Source organism: Anoplophora glabripennis, unplaced genomic scaffold (assembly GCF_000390285.2).
Source record: "Anoplophora glabripennis isolate ALB-LARVAE unplaced genomic scaffold, Agla_2.0 scaffold352, whole genome shotgun sequence".
Classification (NCBI taxonomy): domain Eukaryota; kingdom Metazoa; phylum Arthropoda; class Insecta; order Coleoptera; family Cerambycidae; genus Anoplophora; species Anoplophora glabripennis.
The window spans coordinates 205141-230691 of NW_019417621.1; the positions used below are offsets into that span (position 1 = coordinate 205141).

The 25551-nt window shown below is 30.0% G+C and overlaps 2 protein-coding genes across 5 annotated transcripts; one reads left to right on the forward strand and one right to left on the reverse strand.

The window, feature by feature from the left end:
- Positions 1-5866: 5866 nt before the first annotated feature.
- LOC108910078 (uncharacterized protein CG5098) lies at positions 5867-18701 on the reverse strand. Of its 3 annotated transcripts, XM_018714579.2 has the most exons (3): positions 18613-18701; positions 17657-17894; positions 5867-9405 (listed from the first exon to the last, which is right to left on the reverse strand). In XM_018714579.2, exons 2-3 carry the CDS (start codon positions 17729-17731, stop codon positions 6907-6909), a joined length of 2574 nt encoding a protein of 857 aa, XP_018570095.1. In that variant the 5' UTR covers positions 17732-17894; positions 18613-18701; the 3' UTR covers positions 5867-6906. The 3 variants fall into 3 exon arrangements, with proteins under 3 accessions (XP_018570095.1, XP_018570096.1, XP_018570097.1); XM_018714580.2 differs by lacking the exons at positions 17657-17894; positions 18613-18701 and adding an exon at positions 10901-10963; XM_018714581.2 differs by lacking the exons at positions 17657-17894; positions 18613-18701 and adding an exon at positions 10763-10842.
- Positions 18702-19187: 486 nt separating this feature from the next.
- On the forward strand, positions 19188-24868 carry LOC108910069 (Golgi to ER traffic protein 4 homolog). 2 transcript variants are annotated; one of them, XM_018714565.1, is made up of 5 exons: positions 19188-19317; positions 19400-19478; positions 19532-19735; positions 19862-20169; positions 23403-24868. In XM_018714565.1, exons 1-5 carry the CDS (start codon positions 19205-19207, stop codon positions 23671-23673), a joined length of 975 nt encoding a protein of 324 aa, XP_018570081.1. In that variant the 5' UTR covers positions 19188-19204; the 3' UTR covers positions 23674-24868. The 2 variants fall into 2 exon arrangements, with proteins under 2 accessions (XP_018570081.1, XP_018570082.1); XM_018714566.1 differs by having other exon boundaries at positions 19535-19735.
- Positions 24869-25551: the final 683 nt, after the last annotated feature.

Here is a 25551-nt window from a genome sequence, read left to right on the forward strand (position 1 = left end):
CCCTATGTTTATTAAAACTTTTCGTCTTAATTTTTTATGTAGTATCATCTACCCTAGAATTCTGTCAGCGGTTTTTTGAATCACCCTGTATAGGCAGGCTGTGATTGAGTATATTGGGCAGGTTTCAATACAGTTACTAAAGGTCGTTCAGCGAATTGTTTGACTAAAGAAATTTGACCGAACTAGTCCGACAATTCGTTGAACACAGCCATTAGCTACCGTAATGTAAATATAGTACAAATGTGACGTTTGAGTCAAGTGACGTCATGCGTAAACGGACGAAATAGAGGCGGTTGACGAACATACGGTTGACGAACATACCATCACTTAGCAGTTTGCTAGCTTTTAGCTTTACATCAAAGGAGTGCCGTGATCCAGAGATAAACATATATTAGTCCGGCCAAGTTTTCTAAAGCAATAATAGCAGTCCATATTCCAATAGAGATTAATGGTATCGAATAATATGACCCAAGTCCCAATATGTATACAACCAACTCTACATACATACATTGTACGAAAGGAAACTGTTATATAAATTTCAATTTGATTTATGGAAAATAGTAAATAGTTATTTGATAATTCTTTTTATATGCAGAAAACAGCATTATGTAATTTGTTTACGTAAAAGTTATCATTGTTTTACGTTTACTCAGGTTATATACAGAAATATGTATCAGTTTGTACCTATTCAAAAAAGATAATTGTTATCAAACGACGAAATGTACGACTAAAAATATGTATATAATTATAGTGACATTTCCTTTATTATTTTATTATTATTCACTAAATTACAGCATAATTTCAAAAAACTAAACTAGTAAAACATCTTCCAATATATACAAGGTGTAGCTTTGAGTGGGGGTCATATTAATACAGATACTTCCTTTGACCTTTAGAAATACGTATCAATAGTTTATTTTTTTAAATTCCGTCATAAACTTGATTTTTTTAACCTTTTTTTTTAATAATTTTCTTACCCCGCCGCTGGAGAAGCTGGTGTAACCTCAAATAACGGCGCTTTAGTCGCAGCGCATGCACAATTCCATAAACAGTACTTGACAAAAAACTCAAGCAGTAATCAATAATGATAAATGAAATACACAAAAATAAATAGTCCTTGCGGGTCTCTCATCAGTTCTTACAGACACTTAATATAACACCTTCCTCGTCGCTTCCCTATGAACAGTGGCGTACACACGGGGGATTGTGGGGGTTCAAACCCCCACTATGAGCTTTAACTTTTAACAATAATTATATACCTATTCAAACTTCCTATTGCCGTACCTATCGTACTTGAATCGGACTAAACGTTGCAACGTCGCTTTTTAGTTTCGTCTGCTTCCCTGTGCTCTAGTTTCGTGCCGCGAAAATCTTACTGCAAAGTGTAACCCCCCCTTACAAAAAAGCTGTGTACGCCACTGCCTCTGAATAATGGTTGTTAATTAGACAACAGACCTGTCTTCAAATGTGGAACAACTGAGCCCCTTCGCTTTGTCATCCTTCACTCGCACTATCTCCCTTTACATGCACTATAGCTTGCTTACAATTTATGTAATACACAAATATTACAGTGGCGGCATACACAAAAATTAAAGTGCATTTTAAAAAACTAATTATATGTCGACTAATTTGTTGAAAAAAAAAAAATTTCAGATTCATATTCAGGGGAGCACATATTATTGCCCCTAAAAAGCTGACCTCCACTTAAAATTACGCCCTGTATAACAAAACATATTTTTTTTTGTGTAGATAGACTTTCATTTTTACGATTTGTCGATTTCGTACGTTTTATATACAGAAAAATCTAACCCGACCTATCAATTTAAATTTTTTTATTACGAGTCAAAAAAAGTAATACCGGAAGCCTCGAAGCAAAGTAGATTTGCTGTCTCTACACAGTATTAGTTTTCAGATTCATCAGTATCACCTTCAACCCTGTAACGCAGTATGATCTTTACAGTGCAAATGATCATTACTATAAAGTATTAGAATAAAATAATGTATACGGTGTAATACCGATGTGCTATTTTCATTGTTCATATTGAAATATATTTACTTATATAAACAACTGTTCCGAGGTTCTCGTTTTTGAAATACAAGGTAATAAAAACTTTAAAAAATATATCTGCTGAACAAATGAATTAAAACAGGATTTTACAGGCACAATAGATGCTTCAAGTGGCATCAACTTGAAAAAAATTAAATCTCAACTTAAGCCACTGGTAATAAGTTCTCAAAAAGAAGCGCTACTAAAAATAAAAATATATGATTTTTGAAATGTAATTTTATTTTAATTAACTTCTTCACATTCCTTTTCCTAAATTGATACAAATTAGCAGTTTATAAAAAATTTTATTAAGATGATTCGTGTTAAAAAATACATGCCTCAATACAATTTTGGATACATTTCATTTTTTGCAAGTACATAAACAAAATTTTGTTTTAATATTTTCATTTAATAGAAATTATTTTTATATTAAATTTTTTAACACACTGTACCTCAAAAACGAGCGCTACGAAAGCAAATATTTATATGAAAAAGTTCTTAAATGTAGATGGGAAATTTACTTTTCAATAAATTCATGAAATGTTTGTGCATCACTCCAATGTGGGCATCTAAATTAGTAAAACTAGACCCGATTTTTACATTAGTTTTTCGGAACCACCCTATAGTTTCCACAAATTAAAAGTAATGTGCTTCGTTACTGGTAAAAAAAGAGTATCAATTTTATTTTGGATTTATTAAATACTTTGCCCAAAACATAAATTTTGTTATTTACATAATTTACATGGTTTCAGATGTATAACTACCTACATGATAAGACATTGACAGTAGGTATACGATTTAAAAGAGTATTTTTGTAAATTTTTTTTTATACAAAAAATAAGCGTATTTAAAGAAATTTTTTACAGTATCGTACTACTATAGAAAAAAATTATAAACATCCTAACAGCTAAACATTATAAATTATATAGGTAGTTGCAAGTACAAATAAAACTAATTAATATGTATTTTTATTACATTCATCCTTTTATACAGTACATACAAAATTAAGTCGATAAAAAATAGTTTTGAAATTTCTTATAACATGATACCACTTTGCCAGTTATAACTTTTCTAACTGAAATGGAAAAAATTCTCCAGTTGATTATACAAAGCGTATATAAAGTAACACATCAATTCTATAGGGGGGTGGTGCTGGGGCACATTTATTTTTTTTGTTTTCATTTTTTTTAGTGATTTCAAATACAGGATGTTATGAATCCCTTCAAGGGTTAAATTAAACCCATTTAAATCAAGTATGACTGCTTCCTTAAAAAGTTACAGACCATTAGTTATTTGCTAAGGTACGATATTTCATTGAAATTTGTTCAAGGGTTTTAAGGTAAACAAATTAAATTATAGCCTTTTTTATTTTTTACCTAAAACATAGAGGCTGCTAAAAACATCTTTAACATTTTTCATATATGGTAGAAATTTTGAGAAATCAAGCAACACCAATTTATTTATGTTAAAAAAATATACTTGTTCCAGAGAAAAATGCATTTCAATTTTCTACTGCAGTTATCTGTTACGACAGTTGAGTATTTGAGGATATTCTGAAGTAATTAAACTTATTTTTTTTTTTGTTAAATATTTTTATGATTTACACCAACTTAAAAGATCAATATCGGCTGGGGAGTATATCTCAACAGGCATAGACTTTTGATGGTCGTTTATATGATAAAAAATACCAAATTTTGTTATCCCAAAATACTAGACTGTCCGCTGCCAATAACTGCAGTAGAAAATTAAAACCCATTGTTCTCATTTTAAAGACATACTTTTTTTACCATAAATAAAATTATGCTTCAAGGAACACCTGCTTTTTCTCAAAATCTATACTAATAAAAAATATAGTATAGAAAATAACACTGCATAAGGTATTCCTAAACGACTTGAGACATTAGGTAAATATTATTGTTTACCTTTTCATTTTCGTGATTAGATACCTGAAAAACAGTCCTATACCACGTTTCTATTTAATAATGGTTATAAAAAAACTGAACAAAAAATGCCTTTGCAACCTGTAATTTTTATAACGAAACAAAATTATTGTAGTAATATAAATTGATCTAAATCAGTTTATTTCACCCAATTAATGAATGAATCCATTCTTTTAGACACTCACTATACACAGGGTGTATCTAAATAACACTGAAAAAATGTAAGGGGCGATTTTCTGATGAAACTTAATAGGGGTCTTTTGTATAAAAAAATTTTCTCGCATTAAACAGCTCGTCTTTTTAAAAATGCATTGCATTTATTTTTTTTTATAAATTTTTAACTTTTCGAAAAAACTTGAAGAGTTCAAACAGTTAGTAAGTGAATGGGGCTTTTTAGACATATTTTTTAAAAGGTAAAAAATTTACTGAAAAAAATTATAAGAATGTCAGGGGTTACAAAAATACTTCACGGTTGAAAGAATTTCAAAAACTGTAGTGTTTTTGACAGATGTTTACCAAGTTTCTTTCTTTTTTGGCTTGATATACATGGAAGATAAATAAGAAAATCAATTTTTTTTTTAATTTTTGGAGGAGCGTAATTTTTCAGGGGTTTTTAAAAAAATTTTATACCAAAGACCCCCTATTAATTTTCATCAGAGAATCGCTCCTTACATTTTTTCGGTGTTATTTAGATACACCCTGTAGAAAGGGACAGATAAAAACTGCGCCTTTATTCACAATTTTATTAAATGAAGTGATTATAACATCATCGAAAAGCTCTGTGAAAGAGCTTTTTTAATGATTTTACACATTGGGCCTTTTCCTTCAGAACTTTCTTATGTATTGATGTATAAAAACTAATAAATCTATATCAGAATTAATATGTACTTGAGTACATGGCAAAGGATTTGGAAAATAAATTTATTTTAGTTGCAAAGTTTTTCACTAAATCTATTAATTGAAATAAAACAATAGGTAAACAAGTAAAAAAAATCTGAAGGAAAAGGTAAAAAATTACGAAGAAAATAACGAATATTCATTTAAGAAAATCATCAGTCACTTAATGAGTCACGCCCCATCCTGTATATAAATCATTATACAGGGTGTTTCAGAAAGACCTCCCGTAACTACAGGGGGTAATAGTACAACAAAAAATAAGAATTTTTTGTCTTATGAAGATATGTCTTGTTTTCGAGATACAGAGAGACAAAATAAAATTTTTTAAATAGAATTTTTACGAAAATTTCCAAATGGCGCTATATATTTTTATGAAATTTTGTATTCCGGGGTTTTAAAGAACGCCAAATACGCTGGTCTCATTATTTTTTGGATATTTCATAGAGGGAGCTAGTTATGCTACATTCCTATTACATTTTAAGTTCAAATTTTTTTAGGGTTAGATTTTTTATCATTCGGGCTCTAATTTCTAATGTACAATTTTATTTTCTAATAATAATGTGCTCGTGTTAGAACTTCTTAATGTGGACGGTTTTCGAGAAAAAAAGCTTTTAATTGAACTCTTACAATATTACAATGTACAAAATAAGTGACTTTTCTCAAAGTAGGCTTATATCAAAACTTACTGATGGATGTCTCATAAACAAGGCATACATTCTTAATAATATTTTTAACTTTAATTAACTTTACATAAAAGTTTTTTTGACTGTAATTAGTCATTATTAACTAGTCACTAACAATCACTAAAATTTTGATATAAGGTTAATTAGAGTTTAAAATATTACTAAGAATGTATGCGTTGTTTATGAGACATCCATCAGTAAATTTTGACATAAGCCTACTTTGAGAAAAATCACTTATTTTATACACCGTAATGTTGTAAGAGTTTAATTAAAATCGTTTTTACTCGAAAACCGTCCACATTAGGAAGTTCTAACAAGAGTACATTATGTATTTTTAGAAAATAAAATTGTACATTATAAATTGGAGCCGGAATAATAGAAAACCTAACCTTAAAAAAATTGGAACTTAAAATTTAATAGGAACGTAGCATAAAGAGCGCCCTTTATGAAATATCCAAAAAATAATTAGACCAATTTCATATAAAAATATTTCGCACCGTTTGGAAATTTTCCTAAAAATTCTATTAAAAACATTTTATTTTGTCGCTCTATATCTCGAAAGCGAGAGAAGATAGACATATATCTAGTTCATAAGAGAAAAAATTCTTATATTTTGTCGTACTATCACCCCGTGTATTTACGTGAGGTGTTTCTGAAACACCCTGTATAAGACTGATTACAAATAAAAACCGACTGCTCCGTTTCCCAAAAAAAGACATTATTTTTCACGAAAAAACAGCGAGAACTTTTTCGACATCCCATTATAATAGTAGTACATTTCATATCGTCAAAAAAGCTTGTTCGGCCTAGAATAAAATCGCGTCTATGAGAATAAAAAAATTAAACATTTTTGTATTTGAAACAATGTTTGATAATTAAATACCCAGGAAATCTCTAAAATATAAACTGCTTTAACAATTCTTCGGTGCATCTGAACTTCAATAAAAAAAATTAATAATTAATAGCATTATAAAGGAGAATTTTTTTTTTCACTCTTTAAAAAAATATATTTCAACTGAAATTAAGAATATATTAATTAATGAGGTTAATTTATTTCAATCAGATCAGTTATAATTACAGGAAAATATAATCAACGATAAAAAAAAAATAAAAAACGCTAGTTGAAGTCGTAGCCGCAAAGTGGTAAAAAATAATTTTCCTTCATTATATTCGGGAAACCAATCGAACGAATCTCATCCCGATATAATCGTTCCGCCAAAACATAATTAATCACACAACACAGCTAATAAAAAAATGCAAGTAATTTTATACAAGTTAATAATTAAAATCATCACAATAAACCTCATATCTCAATTTGAGACAAAAAGTTCAATTTCTGTCACGGAACCCTGTGTTGTGGGCAGTACACCTTAAAGTCAACCTCGAGAAACTGCCAATCGCTAGACCTTGCGCAACATAAGTGCATCGTATTCAAGCACCCCCGCTTCACACAACAAATATTAGCCCCTTTTAACTGACACAGTTTACACGGCACGTTACACGAAGTCCAAACCGCCTCTTCGAGGCCCACGATTTTCGGCCCGACGAGGTATATGCCCGGGGACCAGACGATGCAATCCTCGTGAGCCCAGATCTCGAAAGTTTCATTTCCTGTTGCCGTCACGCCGAGATATATATCTGTTTGATCCGACTCTAACGGATCGGATTCCAAGTATTTCCTTTTAGATTTCTTCCCTGAGCTCTTCATCAAACTACACTCGTCCAGGACTCTGGTGATCTTTTTACTCTTGAAATGTTTATCGTGAGGATCGTCTAGCCGTCTTTCGAACTCCGGACACTGGGTTGTGATGAAATAAGGTCCGAACAAGTCACCCGGTGGGATAACGTCACCGTTCGAACTTGGTCCAGACAGTTCGCTCGCGTGGGGGCCACGTTTGCAGAAGGCGCAAATCCAAGTCGTATCTTTGGTTTGAGCATCATATTTGTTACTTAAAGTGCTACAGTGGAGGCCCTTAGAACGGACCTTGTGCCTGTACTCGCTGTCGTCATGGAATTTCTTTGTTTTGTTTACCTTCCTATCGCCGTCTTCCTCGTTTATTGGCGTGTTTACGACACTAACTGAAAGAGGCGAGTCGCGAGGTCCTCTGATCTGTATAAATGGCCCCCTTGATCTGCTAGAACTTGCGTTACTTCCCGAATCATACGCGTAAACGTCTTTCACAGGTTCCGTCCTGATATTATTTTGTTTCTGGCCGGTTGCTTTCTTAGTTTTCGTTTTTGCTTTTAGAACAGCCGCCTTAGTCTTTTTGCTTATTTTCTTCTTTTTCGGAGTCGTTTCAAGAGAATTAGCCTCACTATTTCTTCTGGACAAAGGCTGCTTGCGTTTGTTCTTCTTTGGAGAAGGAGATTTCTTTTTAACCTCTGTTGTCGAAGACACAGTAACGTTCTCTTGGCTAGTAGACGGTAAGGGATCGTCTAGTTTTAAGAGAGGATCCTCCAATTTAGAGTCATCCAGGTCGAGTGTGTCCGTCTTTAAAGGATCGCTAGAATCTTCTATTCCGGCAAACATCTCCTCTAGTTTATTCTCCACCTCCACAAAATGTGTGTTTGTGGCTTTTTTTTGAGCTGGCGTGACCAGTGTTGTCGAACTGTTACTCAATGAGTCAGATAAAGCTTCCGTTAGGTTATCTTTTGTTTTTATCACGCTCACGGAGATGGGTTTTGTAACTGGTTCAGTTTTTTCCTCTTCCCTAGGTATTTCTAAACTATTAACTTGTTGTTTCGCTTTGAGACCCTCCTGAACCATAGCCGCAATGTTGTCTATCGTTTCAGATTCCGAAGAAGTCTTCCTTCTTGTCTTTGCAGGAAGAATAGCTTCCAAGTCGTCGGACGATCTTCGCCTCTCTGGAATCTTGTTTTCTTCCAACATTTTCCCGACGATACTTATCGGATCCGGTTCTTTTTCGGTTTCCGGTGCAGTTTTGGTTTCTTCTGGCACGGGCTCAAAGTTTTCAATGGTAACTTTCTCTAGTTTCTCGTCGTCCTTCGAAACTCGAATAGTTTTGCTTGGCTTTCGTTTTCTCCTCGATTTATTACTATCTAAGCTATCTTCGTTACTGTAGGTCGAAATGGCGTCCTCCTCTCTTATGCATGTTGAAGTGGGAACATTGACAATACTGCTTGAGTTACTGTTTTCGTCGTAACTGCTCGCGGGTTGAACAATTACACTAACAGATTTTTCGGTTGGAGGTTTCTCCACCTTTTCTACGTTTGTAGGTCTCTCGATCACTGATTTATCGATGCTTTGCTCGACTTTATTCTCTTGGATACTGGCCGCCTTTTCCTGTGTAGTATTTAACCTTTCCAATATGGAATCTACTCTTATATTAGATCTCTTTTGAGTTTTTGACGTTTCTACGGGTGTGATAGAAGTGGTTGATGGTAACACTTGGGTGCTTATACCTGGGCCAATCACCGATTTCAGTCCGGGGCTATCAGATTTTACTACTGGACTTACGGACTTCAATATGGGGCTTGAGGGCTTAGGGTTGGGACTGGTACACTTCGTAAGTTCCACAGCTTGTATGTCTAACACACTAGCGGGCAAACTGTTTATTTTATTAGTGTCTCTAACACTTAAACTAATCGGTGTCGTAGGTAGTTCACCGTTTTGGTTACCGTTTCTCGTTAAACTCAGATCCACGCAGTCTCTGGGGAAAAGGGGATCATTTTTTAACATTTCGCTTAACATATGAGTGTGAGGGTGTATCTTCATCGCCTCTGTTGTAGTTGGGGTGTGCCATGTTGGTTGGTGGAGAAGGGAATGTTCATTGGACATATGAGCCAATTGTGGCTGCCTCGGAAAATAATTTGGTACCTAGAAGAAAAACAATATTGTAAAAATTGATAATGTTAAAAATACACATGTTAAGAGACAAATTAAACAATAATCTTTTTAAAAATAGATGTGGAACAGGTGGGTGTGTGCTATTAATAAGCATCAAGTACAAATAGATGCCGCATTCCCTCTGTTTTTATTAATATTTTTGATTTACAATTGAACTATTGAGAATCTAGGTGTTCAGAATGAGGAAGTACAAAAATATTTGCAAATGAAATGTTAATGTCCTTAATAGATTGAGATAATCATAACATGTATTTGTATTGAATCAAAATCAGATTAAGAATTGTTACCTTCAATCACATACAGCTACATGAAATTATATCACATCTTAGTGTTATTGTCACTAAATTATTAAATAAAATTAATACCAAATTAACCTGAAAATTTGATTGTTTTATAATATAGCCAACACAAAAATGTATTAAAAACAATGAACCAGCCTGTAGGCAAAAAAAGACAGGTTTCTACCACACCTCAACAATGAAATCATATTCATTAAATAATTATTTGGCAATTAGAGTAGTTCTAAATTTATACATTTCAATTTAAATTTGCTCTGAAAACCCATATGTAGGAGAATACCAGGGACTGAGAAACTGATTTATTTATATAGGTAATGTCAAAATACAAAAAATTCTGGTATGTACATAAAATTATATACATTCTTATAAAGCTTGTAAGTACAACAAACATTACAATGCAAAATATTTGAATAGCTGTATACAATAAAATAGTCTTACAATTTTAAATCTAATTTTGATAATTGTCTTGTTATTAAAATTAGATATTTAAACAAGTATAATAATAAGAAACACCTAATTTACAAGATAATAGGTTTTCTTTGTGTGTTAACAAAGCATTTCCAAACGCATGTTTAATTTAATTAATTTTTTAATTTGTGATATTGAATTTGCCATTAAAGTTTGGTTAAATATCTTAATTACAACCTGTATATTTCATTATTCATAAGGTAAAATGACCTGTACAGCATGAAATTAAATTTCTTAAAAATGAAATTCTATTGCATCTATTATTGCAGTAAACAATGTAACCATAAGGGACATCAAAATTGGCATGACCTTAAACGTCCTCATTTCATATAATTTTAACTATTCACAAACAAAAAGCAAAGTATACAGTTAAATTAACAATAGCTTACTGGCAAAATAAGCCATAATGATACCATTAACGTAAAACAAATGCACACTATGTACTTACTATTAATTATTATTGATTACTGATCCCATTTAATAAAAAATTTAGATAACCTACTACTAACATACTCACAGACTATTTTATTCAAATATGAACAAACACCTAAAATACTCACCTACTTACAAAGTTAAACTGAATCAAATCTATGAAGTTTTTTATGTTTTTATATAACATATAAAACCTTTTTGGCCAATCTATGACAACAATTTAGAAATATTGAATTAAAACCACACTATTTACGTATTCATCTTACCTTGAACTAACATATGATGCATACACAAACCAAATGAAAGTATAGCTCAATGTCCTTTAATTTCCAGTAGTCAAATTCTTTTAAAGATAACAGAATTTAACTCACAGCAATACTTGTACAATACTAATGACACTATTAACTTTTTTTTGACAGGACAGGAGGTAACTAATCCATGTTGGCTTATGAAAACTAAAATCATTTTAGCACTCACCAAATATTTACTTAAATGTTAGAAGGTTTTCACTTAATTACTTATGACTCATAACAAAGTTCACTTAAAGGATCGAGTTTTAAAATAATTTAATCTTTTAACAACAGACTATATAGCCACCCATGTGTTTTTTTTACCATGTATTCAATGCTAATTAATCTTGTATGTACTATATTAATTTTTATGTATTTTTGTTACGGAACAAGTGAAATTAATAATGAAGAGAGGGATAAAAATTTGATGAAACATTCGAGAATTATTTTTCAAGTCTCATAGCTGAACAAGAACAAATACTGTTATATCATGCTGAGGCAATACCTCTTACTATCTGCCAGTTACAAGGTAAAACAGCTTAATCATATAATACATAAATGCAAGGAATCAATAAAGATGTGTAAAAGGTGTTTGTAGTGGTTAAAATTGATTGAGGAAAACTTTTAACCTGTAGTTTTAGTAGTACTTTACCTATAATTTACTTCCAATGAATTTAATTCTTCAGCAATACATCACTTATAAGAATATGCCTACATAGTGAATGCACACATACCTTTTTTCATTCTTATTATAATATTAAAAGGTTATAATGATATAAATCCACAAAATAGACACCAATTTGATTTGTTTGTGTACCTATAAATTTTTGACCTTTTTATCGACAATATTATTTATATTAAAAAAAACAAATATTGTTTATCAATAGTGTGAATCTTTTGATGACCCAAATCATTTGGTTTTAATTAATTTAAATTAGCAAAATAAAATCAAGCACGATCTCTGATTTCAAGATAAATCTACAGTATTCATAACCTAACAGATATCAAATATTAGTAACATTTTATGACCTGCTAGAAGTCCTGATCTGAAATCAATTAATTTTAATAAATTATGAAAATAATTAGTAAATCTAAGCCACCTAATTGATATGAATTGAAGTAATAATTTCATTTTGCAAAATTATTGAAAATTCATATTTACCTTTTTCCTATTCCTAATCCTGTCTTAATCATACTTAAAATATCAAAATATTTCAAAACATTGAGGAGCTTCTGTCACAAAATTTGTTTAAAAATTGGCAATCCTGTATATAAAATAAAGAAAAACATTTTTACAGATTGGAAACAAGAGCGAAATTTTATAAAGAATAACAATTTCTCATAAAGTACAAATAAAAAATGTTCTCTCTTCGAGAGATAATCGTGAAACCTCCGTATGTGCAACTATATTGATTATTTATTTAGCAAATTTTGTTCTCTTTTCTAGTGCGAAAGAATCTAATAAACTTCCCCTAAAAAACTGTAAGGGTACCCCACTTATTATTAGGTATCAAACTGAATTTGAAACTAAAAGAATAGTCAAAAATATTATATTAAAATGTTTTTTTTTTAAATTACCCATTTTACATGTTATAAGAAGAATTTGACAAATTTCTTATATTTTCACATCAACACAACATGACATGCTGAACCGAGAAATATTTTTGATACTAAAAAGTGTCTACCATCTAAATTGAACTCTGTGTTTGAAACAGACTGTGAAAGGCAATATGTCACCTATTTATATTACAAAAAAAATGTATATTTTTTTAGTCTTTAAAAGTAGAGAATAAATTACTAAATTTTATTATTATTTTTAATTATTAATAAGATCCATTTGAAGTAGCTTTAAAAATAATACTGCACAGACTTGACTTATGATTTTAGAATATTGAAAAAAAGGCTTCAGTGAATGGTGAATTCTACATACAACATATCAACAAAAAAATGTCCTACAAACATTCCGTTTCCTAACACATTTATAGATTTTTTTTATTAATTTGCAATGTAGAACCTGCTTTTAAAATTAGGCCAAGTATTTTAGTTACACGTTGTATGCAACCTAGTTTTTTTTAATAGCATACCCCCTATAACTTCTACATGTATTCTTTGAGTGAAGTTTAACATCCAGAAAGAAGGTCACGAGATGAAAATAACTGTATTGTTGTTAAATTGCCAAACACAACAACAAACTTTATTTATTTATGGAACACCCTGTATATGTTTACTTAGCTGAATAGAACTCTTTCTTATGATTACACTGATTTAAGGTTTGACAGGTCAAGTCTATCTGCAATAGTATAGGGAAATATGGCCAAAAAAAAACAGTGTCTTATAAGCTAAATGTGTTGGACAAAGTCTTAGTTGCCTGGCACATATTAATAACCTCTTTCTAACACATTGTATTTATGGCACACTCTTTTGAGGATATTACTTTTCCATTTAAAAAGAATATTCCGTGTAGTAATGAAAAAGTGGCTATCTGTCAACAATGTAATTGTAATCATTATATCGGCTGTTAGTCCTTATCAGATTTGACACAAATCAGATAAACTGTATAAAAGTCACTTAATTAAATATCAAAATACAGAAAAACATTTCCAACTGCACTTACTTAAATGGCATTATATTTTTTACACTTCTGACAGAACTATCCTTAGGGTTATCAGGGTAAGGAAAAACGGTGCTTGTGCTTGAAAGTTAATTTTGTACTAGATCAGCAAATTATTAGGTCAGGTATTAAGCTGCATATCTACTGATACACTGCTTCAATATTTCAAGGTTAATATATCTTAATACAGGAAAAACAAAATTTTATAGAAAAATGTGTATAAAAGTTAAAATATCCAAACATATAATACCTCTGTAAAAACATCAAATATGATTTCATAAGTTCTGCCTGCTATGTAAATTAAGTCGTCTTTATATTTGTATTAAGAGAGGGTTACCCATTGATTTATAGATATAGATTCAAATATATTATTAGGTTGTTATTAATTTTTTCATATTTATATCAAACACTTTCAGAAGCTATTTCACCGACATGAAAATCATGTTAATAAACAAATTGGTATCCATTTAATAACTAGTTTTATTTTTTCCTATATTCAGACATTTAATATCAAGGAAAATACAAATTATTATAATTAAAATGAATAAACAGTTTTTTTTATTCTCAAAACAAGTTATATTTGGTTCAATACCCTATAAAAACTTTTATTAATGCCTGATATATATTTTATATAATTAACAAAAATTTGATCAATATATGTATTTAAATTTTTCATAAACATATCGGAAAATTTAAATATTAATATCTTGTATGTTGTTAATTCAACATTTTAGGATGTTTTTACAAAGTTTTCTTCTTAGAATGGCTTGAAGAATCAGTTCCCTTCATTTCATATTTAAGATTTTTTTGGGTCGCAAAAACCCTATATTTGTGGATAAAAATTGATCGACTATGCAACTTTCCCAAAAACAGTGTATTTTTAGCAATTTCAACTGCTATTTTGCATAAAATGGAAATTTCCGTCGTTATATGTGACATGCAACTCAGAAAGCCTAAACTCAAAAAAACTTTTAATTTAATTTAATAATTTTTAATTTAAAATTTCACTGAGAATTTTCGTAGTTAACGATATCTAAGAAGTAATAAAAAACTAATAGATATATTTAGCATCCTCAAAAACTGTACCAAATTTCAGTAATAATAATAATAATAGTAATATCTCTCATTCTAATCACAAGGATTAGCCCAGAAGTCGGAGACTTGTGTGGGGGAGGGGGCGGCATGGTATTATTCAGTAGGCCACATATGCGCCCAGGAACGACTTACGTTGATTAGCTCTAACCACCTTGCAATACTGTTTTGTTTATTTAAAAAAATCAACTTGTCAAAAAAGAAAGCAGCGCTTTCCTCGTACAAATTTAAGAATGCTAGTTTTCTTTTCATAAACTTTTGGACTTTAAGCCTTCTTTTTGAGATATAGAAGTTTATGACACAATGTTATAACTCTAAATTAGTGGTTCTTAACCTGTGGTCCACGGTAAACAAAAGGTTAAGAACTGCTGCTCTAAAATCTTTTAAACAAATAAAGACAATTGAAATGAAATTTTGTGTGCATCATACATGAATAAAATGTCCATGTGTGAAAAAATTAAGTCTCAACCCATTAGCCTGGGAATGAGACATACTGGTCATTTTTTTTTAATTGTGGTGTACGATAGGATTTTTTTTTTAAAGTATGGTCTCAACGTTTTTGTATGGTCCTTAACTATTTTGATACAAATTAGCAATATATAAAGATGACAAATTTAAATAAATTTAATCATTATTTAAATAATTTTACAAAAGATGACAATATGATAATTAATTGTTTGAAAACTTGAAACCGTTAAAGGCGAGAGTTAAATAGGCATATGTTTACAGCGGGTGTAGTAAAATGATGATACACTAGCCTATGACTAGCCATAATAACTAAGATCGACCTGAGTAAAAGTCTCTTAGTTTCCAGGAATCTGTGAAAACATTATCAATATTTCGAGTGCAACAGTTATAAAATTAAGAATTTTGTTATTATGCTTTTTGATAAGAATCTTGCTATCAAAGGCAATAAACAAATTTTTCGTTGCCGTTACGTCGTGTAAAACAAGCTCATTTTGATTTTATTTTTAAAATACTAAATTTCAACGAAAATGCACCATCTTATTTTTTTGTATAAACATAAACAGTAATTAATTGTTATCTCATTTCTAGTTACAGTAGTCTGAGCAATTTGAGAATTAGTGTTGCAAAAAAAAACCTTGTTTCTATTTTGCCTTTTAACCCTTAATTAAAAAAAAATCTAGTCAAGTCATTTTGTAGAAAAATAACTATATATTGTCTTCTTAAATAAAAAATAGCATACTCTTTAAATTGTTTTTAAGACAAAGGGCCAGTTTTACTTCATACATTTTATTTTACAACACTAACAACTAATCATCAAGGGAAACAGAAAAAATAGAAATTGTTTTTACTGCATTAGTAAAAGTCCTTAATTCTAATAAATACTAATTTAGCGAAAAACGGAATCACAGAATACCTAAATTTCTTGCTAATTATATAACTACGACAGCCAAAACATTGATCTAGAACAGTGAATTTCACAAACTTAAAAAAAGTGCCAGGAACTCAAAAACTAAGACTTATACTAAGATCAAATTTAGTTATTCTAGCTAGTCGTGGACCAACCCACAACCACTTGCCGACTTATCTTTGAGTTCAGGATCATCCTGTATAAGAACACGTTCTTAAATTTGGAATGAATATGCTCGTTAATTTTTTATTCGTTAATGTGTTGCCCTGTACTTTGCTTCATTCATTTATAGCAAACAATTCTGATGTAGACTTTTTTTACATTTAACGTTTTTGTCTGTAAACACTTTCATGAAGTAATATGTTGTCAATACATCCAAATAATGGGAATTTTTTAATACTTTCTCATATTACATAAAAAAAAAAAAACAAAACACACCACAGAAATGAGACAACCCTCAAAGCCAAAGGCTGTGCGGAAGGGGCCTACATTTGAAAAAACACGTGAATCTGTTCATTTGTGTAGTTGTCATAAAAACAATATTGTATTATTAATAACAATGCACAAATGATTATAAAAAGTTATACCAAAAGAAAATATTACTGATCTTTGAAGCAAAATATTTTTTGAACTGAAAATGAATACAATATTGAAAATAGTAAATATTAAAAATATTCATTTCTCCCAACCGAAATAAATTACAAAATGTAACTAAATCATTAGACTTAGTTACATATTAATGCATTCTAATCTAATCCATTCCACTATCCTGTATCAGTGGTTTTCCGTTGTGGCAGCTTTCATCAATAATATATATACGACTGGTAGACATTTTGACAAACGTCAAATTATTTATTATGATAAATTTATAAAAAAAAAACATGAGTCCCGAAATGTGTAAGCAAAAGCACATTTGATGTAAAAGAGATGAAATTCAAACAACAAATAACCCATACTTTGTTCCGGCCCCACTCCCCTATTTTGCCACTGCGCATCCTACCTACAGGGCTCAGATGAATTTGGTTTATATGTATACTTTTTTAATTTTAGAAATTAATGCTTCTGTTTCACGGTTTTATTGGTATGTTCTCTGTTCTCTTTAGTAAAATATAAATACCGCTACTTCTTAATATATGTATGCATTTTCCCAATATACTTACAATGGCTTAACCATACCTAATAACAATGATAAGGTAAGATTTGGGTAAAAATAATTTATTTAAAATTTGAAGATATTATAAATTGTCAAGTTAATACTCATAATAAAAACGTTTTTGTCCAAAAAATGTGTATTGAAATGTAGGTAGTATTACAAGTAAATATTAAATCAGACTTTTAATTATATTTTTTGCACGTGTTTCAAACTAGTAGGTAAAAAGAGTTGCTACTTCATAGCTGTGTTCTAATATAACTAATTGTAAGTAAATCATTATTAAATTTGGCATTAAAATTCAGTTAATTCAACACTAGCTTTACAAAGATATCTGATAACTAAGGTAGCTGAGGATTATTTAAAAAAAATTAAAGATCTATATAAACCCCACCACCTACATGCCAAAATACAAACAAAAAAACAGCAGTAAAAAAAACCTTTAAGATAGTAAATAGTTATTTTGAATTAAAACTACCAACATATGTAATAAAAATAACTCACCTGCAAATGATTCCATGCAGTGTTAGCAGCTGGTACCTGCCGGTTATGTGGATGATGTGGGGGACCACCAGACATTATTATGGCGATATCGTTCTCTTCTACATCAATAAACAACACGCTCACAGTAAAAGTCAGTCAGGTTGCATATCTTCAAACTGATATCCATTAAAATAGAGATTCAATCCAATAAAGGTAAAATTGTATAAAGCTTCTCAATATATCACCAGCACATTAAAATCTAGAAAAAGTAAAAAATAGTTCTGTTAGCTATATATCATGTTACTTCAAAATTTCAGGGCTTTATTTTTCTCTTTGTTATATAGAGAAAACTATTCTGGATAACTCAAGTCAACATTTCAAAGTACCTACTTACTACTAAGTATTCAGAAGTGAGTACTATTGTACCAAGCTAAATTTATCAACCACAATTATTCACTACAAATTAATTTTAAATACTTTTCATACCTATTTCCTACTAAATATCAACTGTTTATATTTTTTTTTATTAAATTTCACTACTTGGTCTTATAAAAAGTAGGTACAATGAACTACATTTTATTATTTAATTACATACTAAAACTGTAGAACATATTTTGATATTAGACAGCATTTTTGTCTACCTTAAATAGAGTAATAAATTAAGTATGCAACTGCAATTATACTTAGCTGGATATTTTAAATGCAGCACAGAAAACGTTACATGGCAGTCTATTTCTCTACTAAATGATATATCCACTAATATGTTTACTACGTTTGCAAAAATCAAAATAATGGTATTACATACATTCAATCAAATTGTTACAAATGGATCAAAATAAAAAAAGATCCAGAGTTGAAAGCCATTATAAACCAAATCGATGTTTGAAAAATAACACTGATATACTTTACAGGGGCAAACACATCAAAAAACAATAAGTGTCATTTCATTTAGAATACATCAAAACATTAAAACACACCTAAAATTTCAAGATGCAAGTTCCATACACGAGAAATATTTACGAAAAGTTCAAGGCACGGCCATAAAAGCAGCCGACACGCAACAATGGCGGACCCGGTTTTGTATAATGTTTAACGGCAGCGCCATCTTTCATGTATACTCTTTAACATTGCAAGTAATTTATTGTGAGAATCAATTCGAGCGCGTGTTGTTCTCTATATTACATAAAATAATAATTGGATAGAGAGAGAGCAGTGTATTAGACGTGTGTCCTTAAAAACTCAAAGTGTCATTAAATAGGGACGCAAAAGTAATTGCAGTAATTGATCAAGAACGCAAACATCAGAATGACTATATTTAACATAACTTTTTGCATATCAATTTAACTTTTCTGTACATTATAAAAGTTCTTACCCTGCAACTGAAATTACTTCATTCCATCCAAAACACATTTTCAAAATATTATTCAAACATTCCATTTTCATTCTTGATTTTCCCGCTTATGACTTCCACTGCGCAGGCGTAAAAGCTGTCACTTAAAATTAATGGTACCAACATACATATTTTTTAAAAATGAAATTTACCAGACTTTGACATTAGAATAAATAATCATGGCTGCGCAAGGAAATCGTGGAGTTTCTAGAGTTTTACAAAAGTTGGAAAAATCGGTTACTGATGGAAATTATTATGAAGCCCATCAGATGTATAGAACATTATATTTCAGGTACATAAAACTCATTTAATGCCTAAAATTATTTTGTGGCAAAAAATGCTAGAAACTTCTAAACATAACCTTATCATTTCAGATATTTAGGACAGAAAAAATATAAAGAATTAAAAGATATGCTATATAATGGTTCCCTATTATTTCTAGAACACGATCAGGTATTGTATGTTTGAACTAAAAACCTAATTTGTTTCTATATTTTTTCTTGTAGCAGTTGAGTGGAGCAGATTTGGCTATACTGTTGATAGAAGTTTTGGTTAAATCAGAGGAAGATGATTGTTTAACTTGGACTCCAAAACTCACTAAAATATTCAGTAAAATAAGCCCGTCTACACCTGAGAGGGACACTTACTTGGCACATGCAATACGTTGGTCTTCAAAAGGAGGTTCTTATGGTCATCCATTTTTACATCAGGTAATCTCAAAGCTTTAGTTGTAGAGAATGTCCTACTGAATAAATTTAACTATAATTACTCCATAGATTAATATTTTGTGTAAGAAATATCCCTACATTTTTTTTATTACCATGTTTTAATTTCAGAGTATTGCTTTAATATATTGGGAAGAAAAGAATTATGCCGAGGCAAGGCACCACTTTATTTATTCTCAAGATGGGAAAAGTTGTGCAAAACTTCTTATAGAATTTCAAAGAACTCAGGGATTTAAATGTGAGGCAGACTTATTTATAGCTCAAGCAGTGTTACAATACTTATGCTTAAAAAATAAAAGCACCGCAAATCAGACATTTACAAGTTATACAGAACAACACCCAAGAATTAGAAAATCAGGTCCGCCCTATCTCCTGCCTTTACTCAATTTTATTTGGTTTTTACTACAAGCCGTAGAAAGGTATGTCAAATTTATTAAATATTTATATGCCCTTTGAGATAGATAGGTAATCTTTTTAGCATATCATTTTATTTAAACACCGCTAGGATTTTTTTACTAAATTGGTTTAATAGTCATTTAATCATTTTTCTCAACCATCGGCAAGATGTCCCTTGGTTGCAAATCGCTACATTTAAATTAAATTAATTCTTTTAATATAACAAAAATTGTTATATCTATTTTTATTAATATAAATGTCTGTATAAATATATTTATTTATATAAAATATGTAGATATGTATAAATGTATGTAATTTTGGCAAGTGGCGTTAGATTATTTATTTTGGAAAGAGGTCAGACACTAACACATTAGTGTTACTACATATTAGGCTGAAATTTAATGTGCCATTAAGAGGATTGTAATATTAAACTTTATACTAAATTTTAATATAATTTTTTTATTAATTTTACTTCAAACAATTTTCTTTAATTTATTTATTTATCATATTTTTTCATAGTTTCTGTAACTGAATGTTTGATCAAACTCTGATTGTGACTTTATGTTATAAATTAAATAAAAAAGTTCCTATAAACAAATGACCAGAACCGTTTTTTTTTATTTCATCTTTCGAAGTAAATTTGATTAGCCACAAACGAATGCTGTCGATTAATCTTGTGAAATGCGTTTTTCTTGAAAATAAAGATAATTATGTTCTGAAAACGGCTTTATACACTTATTCAGTGGCTGACCCTGAAATATAAAATAAAATTTTAGTTATCTTTAGTTGCATGGTTGCATTATATTGTGAATATATAATAATAATATTTGTTTATTGTTGTGAAAAAAAAATATATTAAATGAACATAATCAAACAGATAAACGAAGTAGTACCCGCAAAAGAATGTTTAGAGATTCATGTAGGTGGGCTGTGCCTAATTAAAATATAACAAATTAAAAATTTAAAACTTATTAAAATAGTAGTATAAAATAATATAAACGACCTGATACAGGTTACTACTGATAAAATAAAAGTATAACAATAAAACACCTACTAAGAAATTAATATAGAAGACCTGATAGGACCAACATTTTTTTCCTACGTTTGAGTGACAGCCACTGAAAATATAATACTGTGTTTGTTTGTTTTCAAGAGAAAAGCGTTTCTCAAGATGTGTTAATCATCCTTTATATGTCCCAGTTTTTTTACATATACAGGGTGTCTACAAATTTCACCAACAACATTTGACTGCACATTCATGACAATAAATAAAGACGATTTATGAAAAAAAAGTTAAATAAAAAATTTTTGGTTTTTGAGTTACAAGCCCTCAAAGTTTTCAAAAATAAAACTAATTTAATTAATAACTTCATAACCCTTTTACCGATCGCGTTAAAATTCGGTACATTTATTCGGACCATTATTGCATATAATTTCTTAAAGCTTTAGTCAAATCGATATAATGGGTGCTAGTTTTCTCTGGTTACCTCTCCCTTTTAGCGGTCAAAACTTTTACAGTGGTCGTATTTTTTTTAAAGCGGGCGGCAACATTGAAAAGGTCGTTTTATTTAAAAAAATATTGTCACTTGAGAAAATCTCCTACAGAAAGCCATTCTTGAGAAAAATGGCATTATTTGCATGTGTGTACATTTCTGTTTAAAACTTTGAATTCAGTAGACGATGAAGATTCTGGTGTTTCTTTAGTATTCTCATTACTCCACACATGCAAATTATGAAAATTTACTACTCCGTTTAATTGTCTTGATACACTGCGGACACTTCATAATTTGCATGTGAAGAGTGATGAGAATCCTAAAGAAACACGACGATAATGACATTCCCTGATGGCCACAGCAATCGACATCTTGTTTTCATTGTTTTCATGGCCTACAGAACTCAAAAGTTTTAAATCCGTGACACCGCTATACAAACTGAAACGTACAAACTTGCAAATAATGCCATTTTTCTAAAGAATGGCTTTCTGTAGGCGTTTTTCTCAAGGGACACTATTTTTTTTTAAATAAAACGACCATTTCAATGTTGCTGCCCGTTTTAAAAAAATACGACCACTGTAAAAGTCTTAACCGTTAAGAGGTGGAGGTAACTGGAGAAAACTATCACCCGGTACATCGATTTTAAGAAATAATACGCAATAATAGTCCAAATAAATGTACCAAATTTTAACGCAATCGGTAAAAGGATTATGAAGTTATTAATTAAATTAATTTTATTTTTGACAACTTTGAAGGCCTGTAACTCAAAAACCAAAAGGTTTTTATTAAACTTTTTTTTCATAGATCGTCTTTATTTATTGTCATGAATGTGCAGTCAAACGTTGTCGGTGAAATTTGCGGACACCCTGTATAGTGACAGTTTTGGGAGTGGGTTTAGTAATTTTTTCTCAAAATGTTGTTTTCTTTTTTCTTCCAAGAGATTTCAAAATGTATTCGTATGATAGAACATGGCTTTATAAATACTATGTGCTATTATTACATGTTGCACCATTTTCAAGATAAGCAGAAAAATGACATTAAGATGTCATAAATTCAAGTGATTTTTTAATTAATGTTAATAATAACTCAAGTTATTTATGTAAAATGTTATTTATATGGTTTTCCTAAACTTTTCTTTCATAACTAGAAATAAACCAAATTTTACCAACAAGTATACCTTTTTGGCAATAAATAAAATATTTTTTCAAAAATCCTCTTTTCTACCAACAAAAAAAATTAAACTGTTGGTATTGCAGGAAACCAATTAATTGGTTCTAAATTATTTTGGTAATTGCCTTGTCAAAACAAGACCAAAGTCTGAAGAAGTTTTGGTATAGTCATAGAAGTCAATTGAGCAAGTTATAGCGAGGATGTTAAACTCTATAGTGGTCGAATATTATACAATGTTTTATGTTATCCTGAAGCTCTTTTCATCAAAAAGAGAGAAGAGATAATAAAACAATACCTTCTGTTAATTATCACGATTATTGGTTCAGGACCAAATCTAGTTGCATCTTTGGACAGCAACTGGGTTTTAATATCAACAGGTATTGCCTTATTAAGGTCAGTAAAAGGTATTACATTTGGTAAAAATGTTTACCGATTAAACTTATTATTTATTAAAAAACATATTTCAAGATTGGCAATAGAGATTTTGCTCCTAGAGATTGAATGCGATATGTTATCCATCTAGGAACTTTATTTATTCTAATCATCTAATGAAACTTTTGAGAACTTCTTAATTATAACTTTTTTTGTTTCAGTCAAAAGTTACAAACCTTCGCTGTTCTGTGCGAGCAGTACGAGCCGTCGATAAAAAGGGATCCGTGTTACGTGCAGTACTTGGATAAGATAGGACAAATATTTTTCGGCTTAAAGCCACCACAGCAGCAAAGAGGCGGTCTACTGGGTAACTTTATAGAGAGTTTTATTAGTGGTTTAGACGATGACAGTGATGACGAGGTTCCGCAAGCCTCCACCTCAAATTCAAACTCATCTAGTAGGCCAATAATAGAGAACGCAGATTTAGACTAATACAGGTTAACGTACGTGAGGACAGTGTATAGGTATTTCGATGTTTTTGTATGATTTTAGTAAAAAAGAAATTGTAAATATGCATAGGGATTTGTCACCTACTCTTACAATATTTATCTGGGGCAGTGTAAGTTATATGTTTCGAAAAATTCTATTATTATGACTACTTTAAAACATCAGTAATTTCTATTGACATATAATATTAATTTCATTGATATACAGGAAGTGGTTTTTGCATTTTTAAGATATACGTAAAAATGGTGGTATACACTTTTAAAATTAACCTTGACTATATTGACTATTGATTTTTAAAATAACACCACATTTTCAGATAAATGCGTAATCTGAAACTTCATTATTTGTCTCAAATAGATGAAAGAACTTCATAAATCGCAAGTAATAATAGCAACGATAAAAATAATTTTTGTGATAAATTCTGCTTTTACACAAATACAACACAAAATATTCTATACTCTTCATATTTTTAAATTAACGACAGTTACGCGAAATTTTATCTGAACCACCGCTTTTGATTTATTGATATTTAAAAAATATATAAAACATTTTTATTATTATATACTGCTTTGTGAAAGATAACGATATTTATTGGTTTTATATCATTTCTAGGAAAGCATAATTGCATATTAAAATTTGTTACATTGTTGAGATATAGGTGAAAAATAGTTTACTTAAAATATATATTAGGACAGAGCGAAAAATCTTATGCACATTTATTACACCTTGCGTTAAAGTTGATTGTCACATATTTTGAGTTTTTTTTGTAAGTTTCCTCAGTCTTGAAAATGTGATAAAATTTAAAATTTACTTCCAAAAGGTGAGGATCGTTTTGTACACTAAAAACCATGAAATTATGTGATGGAAGATTTTGCAGTTCTATAAAATATGAAGAGTATCAGGAATTGCTGCAAATAGGTATAAGCTAAAATTGTTGAAAAACTGAAAGATGTACAAATTAGAAAATGTATTATCAAAATTAGTTAAATAGTCATTGGTAATCACATATATACAACACTTAGTATTTTTTATATTTTTAATTTTTCTTTTAAGATCCGTAATATCATTTTATTAGAAGCCAATTATGCAATTTTTTGTCAAAAAAAATAACTAAACAGGTATGAAGTTCACTTTATATAACCAAATAACTATATCTGATATTAATTGCTATAATTTATAAATAAATTATATTTATACAATATTTTGTATTTATTATACACCAACATATAATGAAATAAATGTAATCCTGTACTTCATTGTAATTTTTTTATATATTTCGGAAATTAATTTTTCGAATTATACAGGGTGAGTCAAATTTAACGTCCGATCGGGTAATATGGTCTTTCCGAAGTCAGTTGAACACGTAAAAAACGGATGGCAATAAAATTTAATGATTCATAGGCGTCCCTAAAAAATTTTTCTGCTAAAGGTAAAAAAATTATAACGAGCGTTCAAATAAATACGTGGTCAAGTTGGTTCTGAAAATTTTGACGTAGGGCGTAGCGTATAGCAAATGAACTTAAACGTCATCTGTCAAAGTGTTATATCGCCGCTATCAATTTGAATATTTTTGTTTTAAAAAGCGTTTAAAATGGTGTTTTCTCAAGAACAAAGAGTGTTTATCATAGAGTCCTACTTTAGAAATGGATGCAAGATTGATGGAATATGGAAGTATTCTATTGAGGAATGTTTCATAGAATTTCAAAATCAATTTCCCGGCGTTGTTGAGTACAAAATTTTTCAAAGTGCAGTTCAGCGTTGTGTTAATGTTTTTCGTGAAACGGGCAGTGTAACAAGAAAATAAGGAAGCGGCCGACCTAAAAAGCGGACTGAAGAATTAAAAGAAAATGTCCAACAAATAAT